General features: G+C 40.9%; 1 protein-coding gene across 1 annotated transcript in view; it reads left to right on the top strand.

Annotated features, from left to right (window-relative positions):
- Positions 1 to 20,962, top strand: part of CNTNAP5 (contactin associated protein-like 5) — a gene marked incomplete at its 5' end in the record, with an annotated part of 82,132 nt that overhangs the window by 36,847 nt on the left and 24,323 nt on the right. The window contains 5 exons of the mRNA XM_010151141.1: positions 624 to 751; positions 956 to 1,126; positions 3,215 to 3,433; positions 10,251 to 10,490; positions 12,064 to 12,288. Coding sequence (XP_010149443.1) covers positions 624 to 751; positions 956 to 1,126; positions 3,215 to 3,433; positions 10,251 to 10,490; positions 12,064 to 12,288 — 983 coding nt within the window. The remainder of the gene's footprint in view (positions 1 to 623; positions 752 to 955; positions 1,127 to 3,214; positions 3,434 to 10,250; positions 10,491 to 12,063; positions 12,289 to 20,962) is intronic.

The following is a 20,962-nucleotide window of genomic DNA, read 5'->3' as shown; positions in this document are numbered from 1 at the left end:
ACCAGAATGTCCACAGGCACGTAATGCAAAGGGCTGATTGAGTGCAAACTCACTCTGCCAATTCAACTGTCTTCGCAGTGTGTTGAGTCAGTTGTGTACCAGCCATCTTGAAGCTGGTTCGGGGGTTGTCTGGCTGCCCCGTGCTAACAGCATGCTGGATCAGGTATCGCCTGTCCTCTTCCCACCCGGATAAAGCCTAAAGCCAGCATACATGCTGTCATCAGTCTCCAGCTAATTTAACAGAAATGCAAACTTGGGCTTATTCCTGATCCACAGCAGAGTCATCCTGCTGAGGAAAGCCAGTAGAGCCCAGTTTACGTTAACGTCCATCAGGCAGCACTTCGCATTGGCTTCACAGTCGTTCTCCACAGCTGAAACACCGTTACGATCCATACCCGGCAATACCATCTATCCAGATAAGTGTTCAGTGTCGTGTATGAGCATAGAGCACACATGCACATACGTATTTAAGCAGTGTGTACCAGTCACAAGTCTTCTACGTAATTCTGCAAAAGACCTTTCCTCTTTAAGTAAGCATCTTCAAAATATTGTCTTGCATAAGGAACGCTGGGGATTTTGTCTGTGGTTAACCTGTCTCTTTCTGTTTGTTTATTATAATCCAGGACAAATGATACTGGCCTTCTTGCTTTCAAAGACCATTTGCCTGTGACTCAGATAGTGATCACTGACACAAACAGATCAAATTCTGAGGCTGCTTGGAAAATCGGCCCTTTGCGTTGCTATGGAGACAGTGAGTACTAGCTCTTCTCAATTTCCATAGGTATAGAATGTTCCCTCTTTCTTTCTGTTTTTGTTTTTGGGGTTTTTTTGGGTTTTTTTTGTTTTTTTTTTTTTTAACCCCACTTATTTGTTTGATGAGAGGTCGCTTTTCAGGTGCCGCTGGCAGCTGCTGTCCTGTGCCAATTAACTATAGAGAAGGGGGTTGTGTTTGCAGGGCAGTTCTGGAACGCCGCTTCCTTCAACACGGAGGCCTCCTACCTGCACTTCCCCACCTTCCATGCCGAGGTCAGCGCGGACATCTCCTTCTTCTTCAAAACTACTGCCGTCTCCGGGGTCTTCTTGGAAAACCTTGGGATTAAAGACTTCATACGACTTGAAATCAGCTGTAAGTTTCACCACCAAGAAGTTTGGTATATTTGCCCAATTTGACAGACACAGAGAAGTGGGAAGGGCATTTTTTTTTTTCTGTCTTGAGACAGTTGGAGGTGCTGCAAGAGGATAAGATGGAGACATGAAGACTCATTAATTCAGATTTATCTATGTCTCCTGTCAGAGTTTCCCTGTGTAGCCTTTGTCATTACACTTGATCTGGTTACGGCTAGGTTTATCTTTCTTAAACAAGTGACTGAGTTTACTTTCCAACACTGATATTTTTTTTTTCTCTTTAGAGAAAAAGCTACTGGTTAGATGTACTAGTAGACTGTAATTTTAGTTGAAAGATGGAAAATTTAATACAACCACTCTGACGGCTACTTTTATTTCTGTATCATCAACATACGCACTCTGATGCAGCCCTAGTCTTTCACGGGAGCTCAGTGTGTATGGTACGGCTATGAGATGAGAGTCCATGAAGGACAGGATGCTAATGCAAGATAAGTCAGTCACAGTCACAATGGGCCTTGAATACTTCAAAATCTAGTAAGTGACTGCAATACGACTGCTACTCACTATATAAAGGAGAGTAGCAGGGAACTTAATTAGTGAGGTTTTGCCTTCTGATGACTTCAAATATTTATTAGTGGCAGAAGAGTACTTTGTCTTTGACATGAAAAATTACTTCTGTATTTTGAATTCTGTCAAACTTCGGAAAAACAAACTGAGTGCTATGCATTTTATAATATGCTTATAATAACCCCAACGTAAAATTTAATAAAACAAGGCCCCAAGGCCCTTTGAGTCATTAAACCAATGGTAAATGTCATGGTGTATTATCACAAGGTAATGAGGTATGATTTGCTGTTAATTGCACATCAAAGTCCAATTTGTTTGTACTTCAGTGTACTGCATTTCATTTTCAGGGATGTAGAAGTAGAAATTGCATTTTGATATCAAATATAAAAAAATACTGTAAACTACTAAGAAGATTGTTGAGTGAAAGCTTTTGCATGTGTGTTCAATCTGTACTCCTGGAGAAATGAGTTATTTAAAAGTTTAGGTAAAGTCTTGTCTTTTAAACTTAGGCTTCTCATTAGTAGTTTGGTGTTGTGTTTCTTGCTGCCAGATGGAATTTTCAGCCTAAAGGCCTTGTATCAAGGAAGCTCTACAGACCAGCTGCTTCGAAGGGAAACGGCCTTTTAGCAGATGCAGGGGCTCAGAATAGATCTTTGTCTATCCCTATGGAGTGTTTCCTATCTTAACTATCTAAGAAGCAGCTTCCAAAACCAGACCTATCCAATTTGTTGGGTTTGAAATAACAGGGGTTTATGAATTTTCAGTCCACAACCTTCTGGCCTTGTGGTCTTGTTGACCTGGTTCTTGGTCTTTCTGGTGTATTTAGCATTTTAGGAAGAGGAAAAACAATCAGTAGTAAGAATGTTAGAAAGTTCTGGCCCCTTTCAGGCTTCCAGCAGAGCAAGAATGACTCATTTATATGGCTATTGTTTTCCAATTATGATCCTGTTTCTAGGAGCCTTACTATCTCTGGACATGTGTTACATATGCCTCTAGTTTAGGATCACCACTGAACTGGTTTTGCTCATTCGCTTTTCCTTGCTTCCTGGGTCAGGCGTATTCAGGCAAATGAATGCTTGTAGGATTCTCTCCTGCTATATGCAGCCAAGTTCTGTGATTGTTACGTACATGCATTTTGAAGGATTTAGTCAGAAATAGCTCCTTCATCCTTTCTCCCATATTAGCATTATTTGTTCAAAATATTTTGCTACCAGTGTGTGACTTTTGTACACTATTTGGCACTTCTACTTCAAAAAGAGAATAAACTACTATTTCTAGAGCACTGTAATTGCCTTAGCAAAAAAAGATGGGTAGCCACAGCCAAGCATAATCACAGCAGAGATCAAACAGGCTGCAGGCTTAGATGCATGTATAAGCTGCTGTGTAGGAAATGGGAGGTAAATGATGTACTATTTGCTGACATAAAAGTTAATGGACCCTATATTTATGTAAGATTTCTTGATGTCAAAACCATGATTTAATTCAGACCTTCACTTCCTCTTCACATGTTTATCTGTTCCAGCCCCCAAAGAGATCACCTTCTCCATAGATGTTGGGAATGGCCCCACAGAAGCCACTGTGCAGTCTCCCACACCCCTGAATGACAACCAGTGGCACTATGTGCGAGCGGAGAGGAACCTCAAGCAAACCTCTCTCCAGGTGGACAGCCTCCCCAAGAAGGTCTTGGAGGCACCTGCTGAGGGGCACTTCCGCTTGCAGCTCAACAGCCAGTTATTTGTAGGTAGGGACCATTTAAGGGTTTCTGTAGATCTGTACAACATTTCTATGTCCATAGCATAGTAATACTATTGTTTCACTGTTGAGCCTGTGTGTAGAGACCTAATTCTGCTTTTTCTTATTCCACCCCTCTAAAGGCAACGTAAAGTAAACCCAAACTGCTGCTTTATACTCAAAGCACTAACCACACTTTAACCACGCTGTAGTAGATGGTATTTTTAGCGTCTAAGATTGCTTGAAATATATTTATTGCCAAAGTATTCATAGTATTTCTTCTTGTGCAGCACTGGCTGAGTAATTTGCTGCAGGAAATGTGATGTCTCTTTTTAGATGCAGTGTAAAAGGCACAAATTCTTCATACACGTTTCTAGGGCAAAGCCTGATAATGCGTTCTTAAAGTCTGTTCCTTCAAGCATGCCTGCCAAAACCCCTGTTTGTCCATAGAGTGCATGTGTGAGAGAACTATGAACACAGCTAAAACAAATATGGTTATTTTAATTGCAGGTGATCTTTCAAAGGGGAAAAAAAAAAATCTTTGTTTGCATATAGTTTTTTTCTCCTATGTCCCTTGCAAATGAAATTTGGAATCGGACCAGTTTGTATTTGATAATATAGTCAGTGATTACACAAAGACTTCTCCCTTTCCTATATTCAAACACTGTCTTTCTGAGTAATCTGCTCAGTGATGGAGTGGGTTGTAACCTGCTTCTTATTCAGGGCCACTCAGGTAAATACTGATCCTTTCCTTAAAATGGATTCTCTTAGCTGAAATGCTATAGCAAACCTCAATCTGTCAATTCATCTTAATAAAGTTTACCTGTGTATCCACACCCTTTGCTTTAAGAAGATTTTGGGGTATTTATGTGAGCTTTTTATAGCGTATGTGTGCTGGACATACGGGGCTGTGAACGTGGTGAATTAATCTGTTAATAAATGGATATAGCTGCATAAGTGGCCAGGAATCCTTAGCTCTGCCTTCTTAGTCTGGCCCTTAGCTCTACCATGAATCAACATAGCTGTCAATTCATACCTAAAATTAGCTCTCATAGACTTAACCAGAGAAAAGTTTGCTGAAGAACTCAAGAAGGTAAGCTTAAGGCTGTTGCAGTGCAGTGTTTCTGTTTTCTGGTATGAAACATACTGCTAATCACTTGTTTCCCAGATACTAAGATGATCGTAGGAACATGTTCTGCAGGAGGCCAGGCCTGAAGGAGGTAGGGCTGGGCTGCTAGACGCTTCAGACACACCAGAGAAAGCTAGCCAAAGGTACTGTTTCCAGTTAGAAAACTGAGAATTTAATGACTGAATAGACTTGCAAATTTTTGGTTGTTTCCCTTATAAAGGAGTAAAAATGCAGGTTTTATCATAAGTCTGGTTAGCTGAATAGATTGCATTCAATTGTCCATCCACACTTGTGCTGAACCCTGAACAAAAGGGACAGCAAACCTAATGTTTTTAGAAGGGTTTTTTTGGCCCTTAGCTTTTGGCTCTTTGGCCCATATTGAAGGCCAAAACAGTCCGTGACTTTCTGAGTTTTCCTAGGAGCAGTCAGAAGAGGTGGAAACCTGGGCAGCCTCCTGATTCTGACACTGTTTGTCCCCAGGTGCTCCAGGGAAAGGTGGCAGAAGTTCAACAGTACACAGATGTGGCATAATTTGTCTCTACTGAAGGTGTCATTCCAATCTCTAATAGGAAGCAACTGATTTAATACCTCAGCCATGCAGAGTGACTTTTATCCTATCTCAAAAATACATGCATAAACAGCATTGGAAAAAGGAAAGAAGCAGCAGCACGTAATACTACTCCCTGCTTCCCCCATAATCCACAATGTATTTGTTTCTGCAGCATTCTGCATACTGACAGTGATTAAAGGGTTTCCACAATTAGTGTGCACAATCTTAATTAATAATCTACCTAACATACATGAATAGCTATTTTAATAATGTTCCAAATATTTTTTAATTGAATCTCCCTATTTTGTTCCATTTGAATATGAAACACTGTTTCCACACTGGAGGTAACTAGTCAGTAAGATATAACCTTTTTTTTTTTTCTTGATTCTTCTCCAGAATCAATTCAAATATTTTGTAAATCTCATAAATAAGGTTCAGTGACAAAATTTAATTTAGTTTATTTATCTTCTGGAAGGATTTATTGATCCTTTAGGATGACAGAACTATATTAGTATCATGTAGCATTATGATGATGATCGAATGGAAATCCACTGTGGCTTTCAAACTACAATTACTTTCCTATAGCTTGACAGACATCAGCCTATGTACAGTATAGGTGAGGTGTTTATGTTAACTCCCTAAGAAGAAAAGTCTTTCCTTTTTTGGGAGTTATATACATCAGAACACATATATAAAATAAATCTGGACATTTGTAAGATTTGACTACAGGAGTAGTTGGCATATAACATAATTTTCAAGGAATTCTGATAATTTGAACCAATTCATTCCTTGTCGACTGCTGCTCCTGTTTTATGAATTATTTACTTCAGTTTTGGCCATATTTTTAGAAAAGAACCAGATATATTTGGGACTGTAAGTAATAGAAGAATTTAGCTCTTGGGTTTTTACACTGGTTTGTTGGGGTGTTTTTAAAGTTGGCCTGTCAGACAGACTTTTTACTTTCTATGATTTATAGTAAAGAAGGTTAACACTTCTCCAGCAGTGTTAACAAAACAGTCAGTTGTAGACAGTCGGGGAGCTGTGCTTCATTTACTTCTGATCCGGCCATACTGTCACGTTGTGAGGAAGCTAATCAGCCTTTAAATACTCTGTAAGTGTGGGAGTTAAGAAGGCCTGACGTTCCTTGGAAGTTTATCTTCAGATTGACTGACTTAGGTATTTTAAGAGATTTAGGTGTTTACTGAAGATTTTCCAATGACTAAGCACAGAGAAGGATTTCTCTTTTATGTGTGTAGGTTCTTTTATGGCCAGTAAGGGACGAATTCACACTTCAGTCTTCCTAAGTGGAGACCTTGATGCTGTTTTTCTCTTATTTATCCTGCTACCAATTTTCTTGAAATATGGGACAACGTAATATTCACTCTCTTAAATTTGGGCAAGGAATTTAAAAAGACTGTATTCAGAGATAAAAATATACTACATGTGTAAGCAAATATTCTCTTCCATAAGGAGCCAAACCAGAAAAACCCCAAATCACAACAACTCTCTAATCCTTTTAGATGGAGAAAACACTGAACTAATGCAAAGCTGTCCCCTGAACATGGAAAAATGTGAACTTGAGTTTTCTCAGAGGGGTACTGACTGATACATAATGGCAATGAGTTCAGTGTTTGGATGTCATAGTTGCTTATTCCAGCAGAGAATTCCAGATGTCCAGAGACTACAGCAGAACCTGGGAGTCTCACCATGACTTTCATTGTCCCTGTGTTAATTTTGAGTTGTGCATGTTCTTGAACATAAGCCAGTCTGGGTATGGCTAGGGTAAAAATCAATTTCCAGCTTGCCCTGTGTACCTAGGCATACCCATGGGTGTTTTTAATGTTCTTAAACTGCATTTCTGTGGAGTATCTCGAAGTGTTAGACATGTCTTACTGGGCTTGAACTCCCATTACATTACTTGGATTAACAATCTGCTAGAAAGGTGCTTCACTCACTTCTGGCCTTGTTAATCATTAAGTAGCTGTAATTCATTATCTGCACACTAATGCACCCACAAATCCATTTTGAAGTTGATAAAACATCACAGAATGGTTCAGAGAAGTTCACGGGTTTTACATATCCTGGAAAGGTGCACTAATGTAGTGATTTCTGTTTACCTCAAAGTCTTTCTTTATGCATCGATGGTGTATAAAAGGAATTGATAAATCTGAGAATCAGGTCCTTCTTCCCATATTCTAATATTAGCAATTGTATTCACAGTAATACTGCAATTAGAGTGTCCTTTCTTTCTACACCCTCTGTTCTCCATTCAGTTCTGCCCTGCCACCTTTTATTGCCATGTTTAGTGTTTGATACAATGGCCTTGGCTGTTCTTGTCTGTCTTTTCTGCCCTGCATGTCTGTCTTTGGGGGATACTCCCCTTGGGAGAGCAGAACCCAAGCATTTGCTCTGGCCAGCACACCACATAGCATGGGCAAGAAACTGTCGTTGACTGGTGTTCTCGAGATTCCTGTGCAGTGATGATTTCTTACACATGCCATTCAAAACAAACCCTAGAAGATGGCTGCCTTCTCATTGGATCTGCCTGGAGGTAGAAGCAGAGGAGGGGGAGACAAAAGGAGGTGTTCAAATCTATTACTTCTCCTGTTATCTCTTCACCCATAGCAACACAGTGTGACAGAATTCAAATTCTCAACTCTTGTTATATTCCATCACTTCCTATCAATATCTGACTGTATTCAGTTATGGTTTCACTCTGCTATGGAGAAACAGTTATACATACCAGTTTTATAAAGCAGGAAAACTCCTAATACTTATTCACACCACTTCAGCCTCCCTAATCCAGTTCTTAACAACAAAAAGCCCTTTATTTTAAAGCAAATCCTCAATTCATTGATAGAATGTTAATAATTTAGCCAGTTGTGTTACCCAGCTACACTATGAGTGCTCAGTTGTGAACTTCTTGCGCCTTCCTCTCAGCCTCTCTTTGCTGCCCCAAGGCCTCTCAGTAAAATTCAGCTGCATAAACACCTTGCTGAAAGCAGCGTAACTATTTGACTGTCACCTGCACTCAGCCAAGAACACCCTTAACCTTGGTGGTTTATGGTCCTGAGGCTGATCCTAAAATCTGGTTTTCTGAACAAAACAATGAGGTTGCATCCATGAAATTGTCCAGTTCAACAGGTGTATTAGTGTGGGAAGAATCTGCAAAGCCTAATTTGGGGAAGAGTTTTGTTTGTTTTCAGTTTTCCTCTGCTTCCCAGGAATGTATCTGAAGATTGGGTCTAGTCAATTGAAGAAAACTGTCCAAAAGCCCAAATAATAAACACATTTGTTTAATCAATACTGCATAGATTTAGGATGATGTAGATGGTTTATGTTAAGCTCTATACTCTGCAGACATTAGAGGAGGAGTGAGAAACTTACTTTACATTGCTTTCCGAAGTGCTTTAGAGAGCAGTAAGAATATGCAATCCAACGTGACACCTGTGGAATAGTTAGCAATAGTTTGTACTCATTCTTTAAATGTTACTGCTGGGAATTGTATGTGTGTGCAGAGAGAAGTCAAGGAAACTGTCATTTATCCTTGTAATATTTGTGGTTACCTCCCATGCAAAAGAAAACCGTGACTTTACAGGGAGAAATCACATTTCTACTTCACTGGACATTACTGAAAATTCTGTATGGTATGTTTGGTTTTGAAGCAAAATCTCCGAAGACAAGGACTGTGTGTACACAGTGCATCTGATGCAGAAGGCCTGGCTCCTTGTGCCTCAGAGGGCCTTCGACGTAAGTCAGTTAACATTTGCTGTCCTGGAAAAGAGTAGCTGTCTAAACAGGAATTTGAAAATATTTGTATCTCTGAGAAAGGCATCATAAAATCAGCATGAAATAAATCTGCCTCACAGATACTATCCTATAGTTCAGTTACACTAATTCAAATTAAGTATTTCTGCCATTAGTGTACCAGGAAGAAAAATATGCTGGAATGGTATAGCACAAAATAGGGTTTTGGTGAGATTCCTTTTCAGACCATTGCTTTATTCTCTTAGTTTCCAGAAGTCTAGCTTTAATTATACAGTTTAAGAAAAAAAAAAAAAGATGCTCTTCTGCAAGGACTTATCAAAAGATGTAATCTTGTATCTCATGCACTTTGATATAGAACCAGGAACAAAAGAATAATTTGGAAAGATAGCTTTTCATACTACTTCTGCAGGAGAATCGCCAATAAAGCTAGCATTCCAGCACCTACAAATGCTGTTAACTCCTGAACCAGCATTAGATTTCTTAGCAGCAATCAAAACTGCAGTACCTTTAAAAGCAAAGCATTGGCAACTGCCAAACAAAGCCTACAATAAGAAAAATGGTGATATTTTCACAACGTACTCTAACATGTCATTGTTGTTATTCCCAGAGACCACCTCTTACAGAAAAAGTGTCTTTATTATAACACTGTTATCAGTTTCGTTGGGCAGGTAAGAAGCTAGTTAGCTTGTAGAGACTGAACTGCCCTCTTGCATAGATCCCTACAGTTCTGGTCTTCAGGAGACAGTGCAATTATGTCTAACAGTTGTAATAAATAACACAGCTGTGACCTGAACTCACGTTTCTTTCCTACAACAACCATTCACATGCAACATCAGGTTGGGCAGTCATGCATAAATTCTGACTCCAGTCATTTCCCTTCAGCCAGCAGGCCTGGTGCTGAACATGATTCATCTCTGCTATCTGGACTCATCAGCATGTGTTAACTCACCTGCTGTTGGGATTAGAGTGTTATTTATACTCCGTACTATGGCAACAAATAGAAAAAAAAAAAAATTTAGGTTTGGGTTTCTCATGTATTAGGTGATATGCAGACGTATGATAAAGAAGCTAATCTTTTTCCCAAATGAATTTGCAGTTTAAATGCCAGACAGGGCAGTAGATAAGGCAGAAAAGAGAGGAATGGTAACAAGGTAGTGTCACATGCAGCTTTTTAGTCCTTTCATAAAGATAAATAGAGACCTTTCATTTCCAGGACTGTCCATCTGTCGTCTTTTGCCACTTTATGCATTGATATATGACAGATAATATTTTTTTAAATTCATGGATTCATATTTGTACCACTGGATTGGACTTAAGAGCTTTGATTACTGTGCAGACTGTCCAATGAATGTATGTCCTTTTTTTCTGTCTTTTTTTTAGGGGGAACAGCTTCCAGACAAAAGGGCTTTTTGGGATGTCTTCGATCTCTGCATTTAAATGGACAGAAACTTGACCTTGAAGAGAGAGCTAAAATGACACCCGGTGTTAAACCTGGATGTCCAGGGCATTGCAGCAGTTACGGTAACCTGTGCCATAACGGGGGAAAGTGTGTGGAGAAGTATAATGGTTACTCCTGTGATTGCACCAACTCCGCCTACGAAGGACCTTTCTGCAAGGAAGGTAGGCAGCGAGCTTTGCTCACGAGTCCTTAGTGATCTCTGAATTACCGCCCAGTTTGACCCATGTCAGCCTTGTGCCCCTGTGATACCTGTTCTGCTCTCAGCTGTCCCTTCAGCATTGCTCAGTGTTTATCTGAAGCAGGCTGTAACGCCTCCTTTGGTTGACTTCAGTGATGGCCTCAGAAATTAAAATGGTGTGAGTTGTACTATTACAGTTACCAACTACAGCCCGCTCTGAATCTGTATTTGATTGCATATAACTTGGCCCAGGCATTAACAACTAGGGCTGAAATTTTTCATAACACTTGTCTGCCCACATCTGAATGTTTAGTTTGCTTGGTTTTAAATCTCATCCAGCTCTGTCCACCTTAACAGAATCTCGAGATCTTTTCATTACAGAGTTTCAGAGCAATGGTGTGACAAAAAGAGCTAGTCATTTTGTGGTTTTTTTGCCATTCATGTGACAACCCATCCAAACGTTAAGAGATTTTAAAAATAAACGTGAAGCATTCAGGAGAGAACTGATTTGCATGGTTTGGTCTCTGGTGAATGTGTCCTCACTGAACCTTTCTGGTGGCTCATAGGAGATGTTGCCTACACCAGAAAAAAGTGCAGGGCAGATAAAGGGCGTCCAGTTTAGATAATATGGTCATTGGAAGAGGAGGGAGCTAGCAAAACTCCTGCTCAATAACAGCAAGGTGCAATGTGAGTGTTTTAATTCCCATGGCTACCCCTCACCTCGCGAGGTTTTTTACTCAGAGGGCCGCATCATCTGCTGGTGTAAATCGGCTTAGTTGTACCGCAGTCCACGGAACTATGCCCGCTTACATGAGCTGAGGATTTGGCACCAATGCCACGAGAGGCGTATCAAATATCCACATAGCGTCCTGTTAGGAGGTGCTGCTCTAGGGTGGAGCTGCTTTATTGGAGACAATACGTGCAGTTTGTAGCTGAAGATACCACCATCCTGAATTTACTGTGCCTCACATTGGAGAAAACTGCTGTTACCACACCTGTGTATTTCACGGCCAGAGAACGTTGTGTTTATTGAAAACACAAGTGTGAGTTCTTGGGATCTGAGCATGCACAGGTAGATGTTCCTCTTCTTTTGGAACCACCAAAGACAGCTTCCATTACTGGCTGTCTTTGGGTCAGTGTGTTGCTTTAATAATGACACTGTTTAAAAAGGAGACTGGAAAAGACAAATATATGGTCTGTACTGTGGGGGAAAGAAAGAATATTGCCGTACGTGTCACCCGTCAGAAGATAGTGAACTGAACATTTATTTGGTTGATGGGTATTTTGGCCTGTTCCATCTTGTGGACCTCTGATTCCAGCACTGAAGTAGTTGAATTTAGAGGCCTGTCTCCATACACTGCCCTTCTCCGTGCCAGACAAGTAGGCTGTAAGGAAGGACATGCTGCTTGTCCAAATTAAGAAACGGTGATGTCAGCTGGGTCAGGGACATTTTGCAGTGTTCTGCTTCTGAGGCAGTCAGCTCATGTCCATGCCTGTCTGAGAGGTCTGAAAATGCAGTAGCTGAAATAATTCCCTTGGTTTATATATGCTTTCAGAGGTTTCTGCATTATTTGAAGCTGGCACTTCCATTACCTATATTTTCCAAGAACCTTATCCTGTCACAAAAAATGCGAGCACCTCAAGCTCTGCCATTTATGCGGATGCTGTCATGTCCAAGGAAAATATTGCATTTAGCTTTCTCACAGCGCATACTCCAAGCCTTCTGCTGTACATCAACACCTACTTTCATGAATATTTGGCTGTGATTCTCTCCAAGAATGGTAAGTACTCTTGATTTGCTACCAAAGGGGAGACCAGTGTAACTGGTTTTTTGTGAGAATAGTATATAATTCTGCACTGATTTAAGTTCATTTCTGTGTCTGCAACTTTATCAACTTCATGGTATTCAGTTCATGCAAATGGCCATCACTCATGTTTATGTCCCTTTAGTTAGCATTCAGTGCTGCACTTGCCTATTCAGTCTTTGAATAATCATGTTGTTGGGGCTTAAAATGTGCTTTGACTTTCATTTGGCAAGACTGTACAATAGCAATTCCTTGCTATTTATTCCACAGTGAGATCCGTTAGGCCTCCAGGATAAGGGAGTGAGAAATATCATGAATATACAAGAACGGTTGGTGCAGAAATAAATTATTATTTTATCTTTTGCATTCCATCTTGGCACAGGTATTGCTCTTGACTTGGTTGTTTCAGTGGAATATGGCCAGTTCATCTGAATGTTAAAGCCAGAAAATACCAAAATTTGCTAGGTTCGCTGAGCAAAACGTGAGGTGTAAAGCCTTTTTCTGTTAAAAGGTAAATTTTGAAAACATGGAAGGTTTTTAGGGGCGTAGGCCCTACGTCTTCTCTTTAAGACTCTGGCTCCTGAGTCCTTGCAGTGCTTTCAGAAATCTCACTCCAGATGAGCATCATCCCAGACAATCTCTGATGTTTGAATTATTCAAGAGTCATTCAGGCACTGGAAGTGATGAGTAAGCATATTGGTGAGTCACTAGCCTGTGGCAGAACAATAGAAAGTTAATGCTATGTGGTTGAATATGTGCATTTGACCGAATGACCCAAACCACTCTGAAGCCTTGCAAATTCCAAAACAGCTAAGCTTTCAACTACCGTCAAATGAAACTATAAGGAAAAATAAAAAAGGTTTTATTCTCTATATGGCTTTGCAATAGCTTATCTCCTGCTTATGTCCTCTGGCTCACATTTGGGCTGGTATGGGAGTATCCAAATCCCTGGGAGGGGCAGCTGGGATGGTATCAGCCTGGACCCGTCTCTCCTAAACAGAGTCACAGCAGAGCAGTGGGAATACTGAGGAAACTCTCTCCTCTTCCGTTCAGTCCCAGATTTCCATCTCTGATTTGCTGTCGGAGGCAAGTGTTTATGATTTTCAGATACATGAATATTCCAGTGCGTAGCTCCAGGGTGGCAGAGGTTAGCCCCTGCTGAGGTGAGACCTTGGAATCTGCTCCTCAGTTACACTCAGGTCTCTTGATGCCACTCAGGCAATCGAAAATAGTCCTAAAGTGAATGAAAATGTAATATCCATTTAAATCACCTTTACTGCTGCCAGAGTAGTGTAAAATGACCTTAGAAACATGAGTCAATTGACTTTCGTTGATGAAATACAACCATAAGCAAGCTGTAATTGTGAAGTTCTGGAAGGGGGGACTCAGTACTGAGGGAGCTGGCGGAAGTGCTCACGCAGCCACTTTCCATCATTTATCAGCAGTCAGACTGACTGGGGAGGTCCCAGCGGTGAACGGAGCTAAATCCAGTTGGCGGCCGGTCACAAGTGGTGTTCCCCAGCGCTCAGTACTGGGACCAGTTCTGTTTAACGTCTTTATCAATGATCTGGACGAGGGGATCGAGTGCCCCCTCAGTAGCAGGTTTGCAGATGACACCAAGTTGGGCGGGAATGTTGCTCTGCTTGAGGGTAGGAAGGGGGTTCAGAGGGATCTGGACAGGCTGGATGGATGGGCTGAGGCCAACTGTATGAGGGCCCACAAGGTCAAGTGCCGGGTCCTGCGCTTGGGCCACAGCAACCTCCTGCCACACTACAGACTTACTGCTCTCTGTAACTGACAGGAAGTTGTAGTGTGGTGTGTGTTGGACTCTTCTCCCAAGTAGCAAGGACAAGATAGTATAGGACAAGAGAAAACAGCCTCAATTTGCACCAGAGAAGGTTTAGATTGGATATTAGGAAAAATTTCTTTACTAAAAGGGTTGTCAGGCATTGGAACAGGCTGCCCAGGGGAGTGGTGGCGTCACCATCCCTGGAGGTATTTGAGAGACATGTAGATGTGGTGCTCAGGGACATGGCTTAGTGGTGGACTTGGCAGTGCTGGGTTAACGGTTGGACTCCATGATCTTAAAGGTCCTTTCAAACCTGAATGATTCTGAGATTCTAATTGTGGTTGGGGAAGGGGTTGGGATCAGGACACCAGGATCTCTTACAGCAGCTCAGCAGGAGCAGAGATACGCCTAGTATTTTCGCAGTTGCACCATCTGTAAATCTCTTGCTTTGGTTCACACGGGGATAGGGACCCTCAGTACTTCTGGAGGTTAAGCAGTGGTGATTTTCTCAGATTTGTACCTTTATTTACTCACTTGTAAAATGAATGTAACAGTAGTTTAGAGGGTTGGTGAAATGTCAGGCTCCAATACACTGGACTACAAAGTGTAGCACTATATGCAAAGAATTAATGTTAACCTTGGTTAACTGCTGAAAGTCTCTTTCAGGGTTACTCTGGGCATGCTTCTGTGTCATTCTTTAAAGACAGTCATTTCAGTCATGTATATTCTCTGCCTTTTTTTCCCCAATGTAATTATTTTTTAAATCTCATATCCTCTTATCTTGTAGTTTTGTTGGAATTGAAATTATTCCAATGAAAATAATGTTGAGATACATTACTCTTTCTTTTTCCAAGAGGTTTCTCCTTGCCATAAAGTTACTGGACTATGAATAACAACGTCCTTTGTAGCATTAAAAGTGAGTGTGATTCCTTCTCTCATATTGGTTCATTTTCAAGGAATCTTGCTGGGTCTGGCAGTGTATAGTAGGACCTAAGCAGGTCCCTGCTGGATAACTGATTGGCTAAATAAAGGTTAGGCTCCTGGTGAAATGGGAATGGGCATTCTCACTTAAGAGGTGAGCAGTAATATCCTTTGCCACAATCCCAAGACCCTTTCCAGTTAAGAAACAATATTGGAACAGTCTATGTATACTTTAATACTTCATCTTTTTAAAGTATTTTTCAAGCTACTATTCCTGTATCCTGTTATTGCTCTTTCTTATTGTCCGCAAAATAACTAAGCTAATTATTAGTTAATAAAACTGACAATGAGAAGAATGATTCTGGTAATTCAGAATTCCTGTGTTAAATATTTAACATAAAAGAACTGAAAGTATCTGCAAGGCTTATTCGTAGTTAGGCTATATTAAAAGGGCTTTTATGGAAGTGAACTTGTATAGGCAGCTATGGTCTAATCCAGTCAGGTGTGAGATGTTTCCTGTAAGATCAATTGGTTTCAGTAAAATTAATAAATAATCACATTTAACCCAAGCACACTTTGCGCTGTCAGTCTGTAAAGAAGGTCATAGCATTAGAAGGTACAGTACATATTGATTGAAACACTAGAATTGTGGTAATAAAATTATTCATTTAGAGTTATCCTACAGGCCATTATAAGGTGTGGGAAAGGAAATAAAATCTCCTCGTGCCTGCTCATGGCTTCACCCACCCAGCTCAATTCTGCCCACGCAGAAAGCCCTTTCAGTACTTGGAGCCTTAGAGAGCAGATGGTTCATGAAGGAGGTGAAGTTATCACAGGTGTTGGATACCACCATACATTAATGTAGAAGCTACACCTCTAGACCCATACAGACAGATGACCTCTTCCTGTAAAATGAGATCCTCAGTTACTGCCTACTATTTTCCCTAATCATTTTATCACTGCCCAATTGAACTCCAGAGTGCACAGCATGAACACAATCAAAAGATTCTTTGCCTCAAAGACTGAATTAGATTTTTTGCCTTTCTTTACCACAGGATGATAAAATCTTTGTTTTTCCTTTAGAAAAGTTGTTGGAGATGCAACCTGGCAGAGTTACAAGGCGAAAACAGTAAGGGAAATTTACATGCCTTCACCAGAAAGGCTGCTTCTGACATAGAGCCAAGAGATTACAGTAGATTTCTAGTTTATTAAAAGTAAAAAAAATCAGTGGCTTCTCACTGATGCCATTGGCTTCTTTCTTGCTGAGTGTTAATTCAGCTCACCTCTATTATAGGTATTGGTTTATTTTCCTACTTACTTCAAATACCAGCTGATTTCACCTCATAGGACAAGGCAGTGGAGTTGATCTGGGTCCTGCTACTATTTTCTGAGTATGAGACACCTAACAGAAGAATTACTCAAGCTGTTTTCATTAGTACTTTTGTTTTTAACTGTGCCTTTTTCCTTGTCTTTAATCTTGCAATTTCAGAGTCTTGCTTTCCAAAAGAAATTGAGAACAGAGCTCACTGTGCTGGCAATAAGTGCTGGATAGAAACAAAGACAAAAAAGGACTCAAATTGTTTAGTTTCTTATGAGATCAGATAATAAATACAGATAAATTTTCAATCACTCTAGGGTAGTTTGGGATTCTATCTCTTTTCTTTGATGCTGGCTATCTGCTGTTTTACTAGATTAGGAATCATATTGGTTCCATGGAGAAAGCCAAGAACACTGAGAATCAAAGACTTGGGAAAACATTTTCTAGACAATATACTTCATCATATTCATGTCACACTTGATTACTTGCAGGGAGGAAGGAAGAATGGAGAAAGGAGAAGCACTAACAGTTTTGTTCTTAACATTTTTCTCCCCCATCAATTATTGCCTTTAGGGATCAAGGCAAAGATAATAACACTAAGGCACTGGTAACTTGGTGAAATCATGTAAATACAAAACTGTACAGTGAAAATTCAGCCTGGGGAAGAAAAAACCCTTTTCTTCTGGCTGTAGCTCCCCATGATGTGAATAAATTCTGTGGACTGATACACTGAAAAGTCTAACTAGAGATGTTTACCCATTTTCTGTAGCCTAGAAACGGGCACTATAATTTCAGTTTTCTACATCACTGATACTAAAAGCGCACTGCCAATTAATACGATGCTGCTAATCTTTTGGGTGTGGGATCAATGGGACTATGTGAACTGTACATACATCCCCATCTATATACAATACATACGTATCTGTAGGTATGTGTAATTTAAAAATCCATGAGTACACTATGGAAGATTGGGGAGGAGAGGACAGTGCCGAGTTTCAAACGCACATGTATGATTTAGAATCATAAGGATTAACTAATGGTGGAAAGAATCCCTAAGTCATCTTTAAAATCATCAGCTTTTGAAAACGTAACCATAAGCTTCCAGGGCATGAGCCAGATGATCAGAGGTAAGAACAACCTTGTGAAACAGACAACACTGGGTTGGGTCTGGGAATTGATTTTGTTGTTTCTTTTGCTTTACCACCGTGTGGGTTTTAGTTCTGGGCTGTGGGCATCACAGGACATAACTAACTGCTGCCGAAAGACCCTCCAGGCTATGCTGTTGCAAGTGCAGTTGTCTTCTCTTTTGAGAACACCTGGCTTACACTTTCAACACCCATTGAACAACCTGCACAATTTATGTGACTGAAGTGGAAAATGATGCCAAGGTTCAGGTATAGTTACTTTTAACAGATCGGGAGCAGGAAAGTCAGTCATGTTGGGAAGTGTGGGAGCGCTTTGTTGAGGAGACTAGTTTTCAGGCAGCTGTCTGTGAGTGACTGAGAATTGTTCCCATTCTAGCTCTGGTTCACAGCCATTGAATGATTTCATATGACAGACGGGACTATCTGTCTTCTAAACAGAATTTCAAGCTATTCTTGTAGTTGGCCCTGAAATTTTACATTACTTAGTGAAGGGCCAGTGAGGGTTTGACTGGGAGTAGTGAATGTAAAAGAAATTTTTCCCTGTTGCCTCTAAATGGGAGGCCGGCCGTGGCACCATGAGTAGTAGGGGTCGAGGTGGCAGGAGATGTCTTAGTAAGTTTCGTTATGTAAAGAAACTCCTTGATTAGAAGCATCTCTGGTCACTTGGATGATTCCCTCCTGTAAGCACACTTCACAGAAAATAGGAAGGATGATTAGAGTTTTCAGTTCAAATCCATCACTAAAAAGGCTATGAGGGAAGAGGTACTTGGCACCCAAACCCATTCTTTTCATTGTTTGTTTTAACATATGGCACTCTAAATCTCTAAGTGTGCAAAACTGACTTGAAAGGAGAAGCAGCCGCCACATTCAGCCAAGGACTCTGGCAGATTTCTTTATCTGCTTTCCAAGAGGAGAGAACTGGAAGATCTGTCTCATTAGCTGGATTCATGGATATGTTTGTACTCAAGAAGATCATTTTGCTGTACCGAAGGGTCAAGAGATGTTCTGAAGACCCACGAGGGAAAAACAAGGGGACTGTAATTGGATTACATTTAGCAGGAAAGGCTGAGCATGCAGTTAATAATTGATCTGTGCTCTGCATATATGCAGACTGACTTTGAACTTACTGGTATCTGGCATGAAACCCCAGACCACTGGCTGCAGATTATCAGCTAGGAGGAAAACATATGTTCCCATTTGGTTGGAGGAGCAGTTTGTCTCCTAGAAGACTGAAGTTCCTAGCTCGCATTTTGCAGTTGAAAAGTCATTTTTATTGTTGGATATCTGTGGAGCTGTCCTGAAAGGGTTGAGAAGCAAGGACAGAGGGTCTCCTGTGTTTAAATGGATGCTGCAGATACTTATATGCTCTTCTGAAATCAAGGTCTTTTCAGGACCCATTTTACCAAAACCTTTAGCCCTGAGGATTGATAGCAGTCATTTTTCAGTTATTCTTAAGTTGTGAATTCTCTGTGTGGTGGATGTTGAGAGCTGTGCAGTGAGAGCTGCAGTCCAGCGGAACTGCTGGCCCAAATGCTGCCTTGGAGCAGTGCAGCTGTTTTCACACAACGTAGAGCCCAAGCTAATAATACTTGGAAGAGCCAGTCTGGGTCCAAGCAAACCACCTCCTCCATCTTGCGTGTAGAACACCTGTTAGCATGTTAATTATTCCCATGACATATCAGTTAATGCTGGCTGGATAACGAAAAAGTGACTTTGTCCTTGCCTGATAAATTTGGGGTGTTTATGGTTTAGTCCTTATGAGTGAGACTGGCCTTCAGGTATCCCAGGTTGAGACCAGGGGAAAAGTCTGGAGCAAGGAAGATGTACGCTTGGTGGAAGAGGATCAGATGAGGGAATGCTTAAGCAAACTGGGCATCCATAAATCCAATCCTCTGTATGCCAATGGTTGTGGTTTGCTATGAAACTCAAATATTTCCCTTCCGAGTTTGGTATAATCAGAAAGGCACTGATGAAAGGATCCAACTTCTCCAGTGACGGAGGCTGGCATAACCTGTGAAACAGACAGTGCTTAGAGGGACTCACTGGCCAGGGGAGCAGAACATTTCCCAGAGATTCGTGACCAGCCAGGCAGTGTCTGTAGAGCTCAACACAAACAAGGATCATTACCCTCAGAAAGCCTTTAATTCAGAGTTCTGTGCTGTCTTAGTATGAGTTAAGAATGAAAAGGAGGTTTGAGAAGAGAAGCATATGAATATTTTTCTCCGGTTTTGTCGAAAAGATTATTGCCTGCTCTCCTGCTCCACTGACATCATGTAGTGCTGAAATTACTTGTTTCTTCTTCTGTGTTCAGACCATCTCTTTCCATTTTATCATTGCTGAACATTACAGTTATTTGTTAGGTCAGTGTGAAACAAGTCTTTGCTTGAACAGGTATCTGTACTGCCACAGCCCAAACAGGAATGGTTGAAAGCTATTAGGAATAGATGGCAGCGATGAGCCAGGATCTTGGTGAGGGCAGGTTGGTATGAATTCCAGGGGGTATCGCAACAGAGTCTCAGTCCTCTTTGCCTGCAGGCTGTTCACACAGGGTTAGTGGCGATGCATAATTTGTAAAGCCAGGTTGAACTTTTGGAATAAAATTCATAGGATGATACTTTTTATTTCATTCACTGGGTAAAGAATAAAAATTCTTCCTGCCAGCCTGGCTGCTACACTAGTCTTAAATGAAAAGTACATTGTGAGATGAAAGCCAGGGCCTGCTGAATGCCTGACCATGAGAAGACTAACGGTATCCAGTGTGTGCTTAAAGACAGGAGAAGAGATCTGAGCATTGGATCCAGTAGTATCACACAGATCGTTTTTGGTAATGGAAGGTCTGTAAGTGACTTTCAAAATTCCAAAGAATGTGCATAAAAGGTATAGGCAACAATTTACCAGAATAAACCTGATCATCAGAAAGCAGGTAATTTCAGGGAGTTTGAACTGCATCTGATTGCCCTCAGCTCTTTCTTCATCTTTACATTCAGTCCCCTTCAGGGAAAAAAGATAATTAATGTAGCGTTACTGTGTCAAAGAAACAGCAACCAGTTCCTTCACCAAAAAGAAGCATCTAGGAATGGAGAGATAATGATAATAACTGATAGTATTTTTTTAAATTGCTGCTCACCCAGAGGTTTCAGAGATTTTCCAAAGGATGGTAACGAATATTCATCTATTTCACCAACAAAGAAGGAATACGATTTGTCAGCAGTCATCAAGCTGGTAGATCCTAAATTGTGGCAGTGCTCTGTTCATCACCTCCAGGGTGCATAAATACACCGCGGTGTATGCTCACCCATGAGCTGAACTGGAGAGACATTTTTCAGTGTTATTTCACATCCACATTCCTATTTTAGGCCCAGCCACATCGGCACGGACATGGGCTGTTTTGTTTAGACAAAAACGTTTCCCTTAAAAGCACTGGAATAGGCTCCGTGTTTAAGCCATCCAGCTTGTGCATGATGCGCTCTGTGCTGT

This window comes from Eurypyga helias, unplaced genomic scaffold, assembly GCF_000690775.1.
Source record: "Eurypyga helias isolate BGI_N326 unplaced genomic scaffold, ASM69077v1 scaffold1170, whole genome shotgun sequence".
NCBI classification, from domain to species: domain Eukaryota; kingdom Metazoa; phylum Chordata; class Aves; order Eurypygiformes; family Eurypygidae; genus Eurypyga; species Eurypyga helias.
This window is presented reverse-complemented; position numbering and strand designations above follow the sequence as displayed.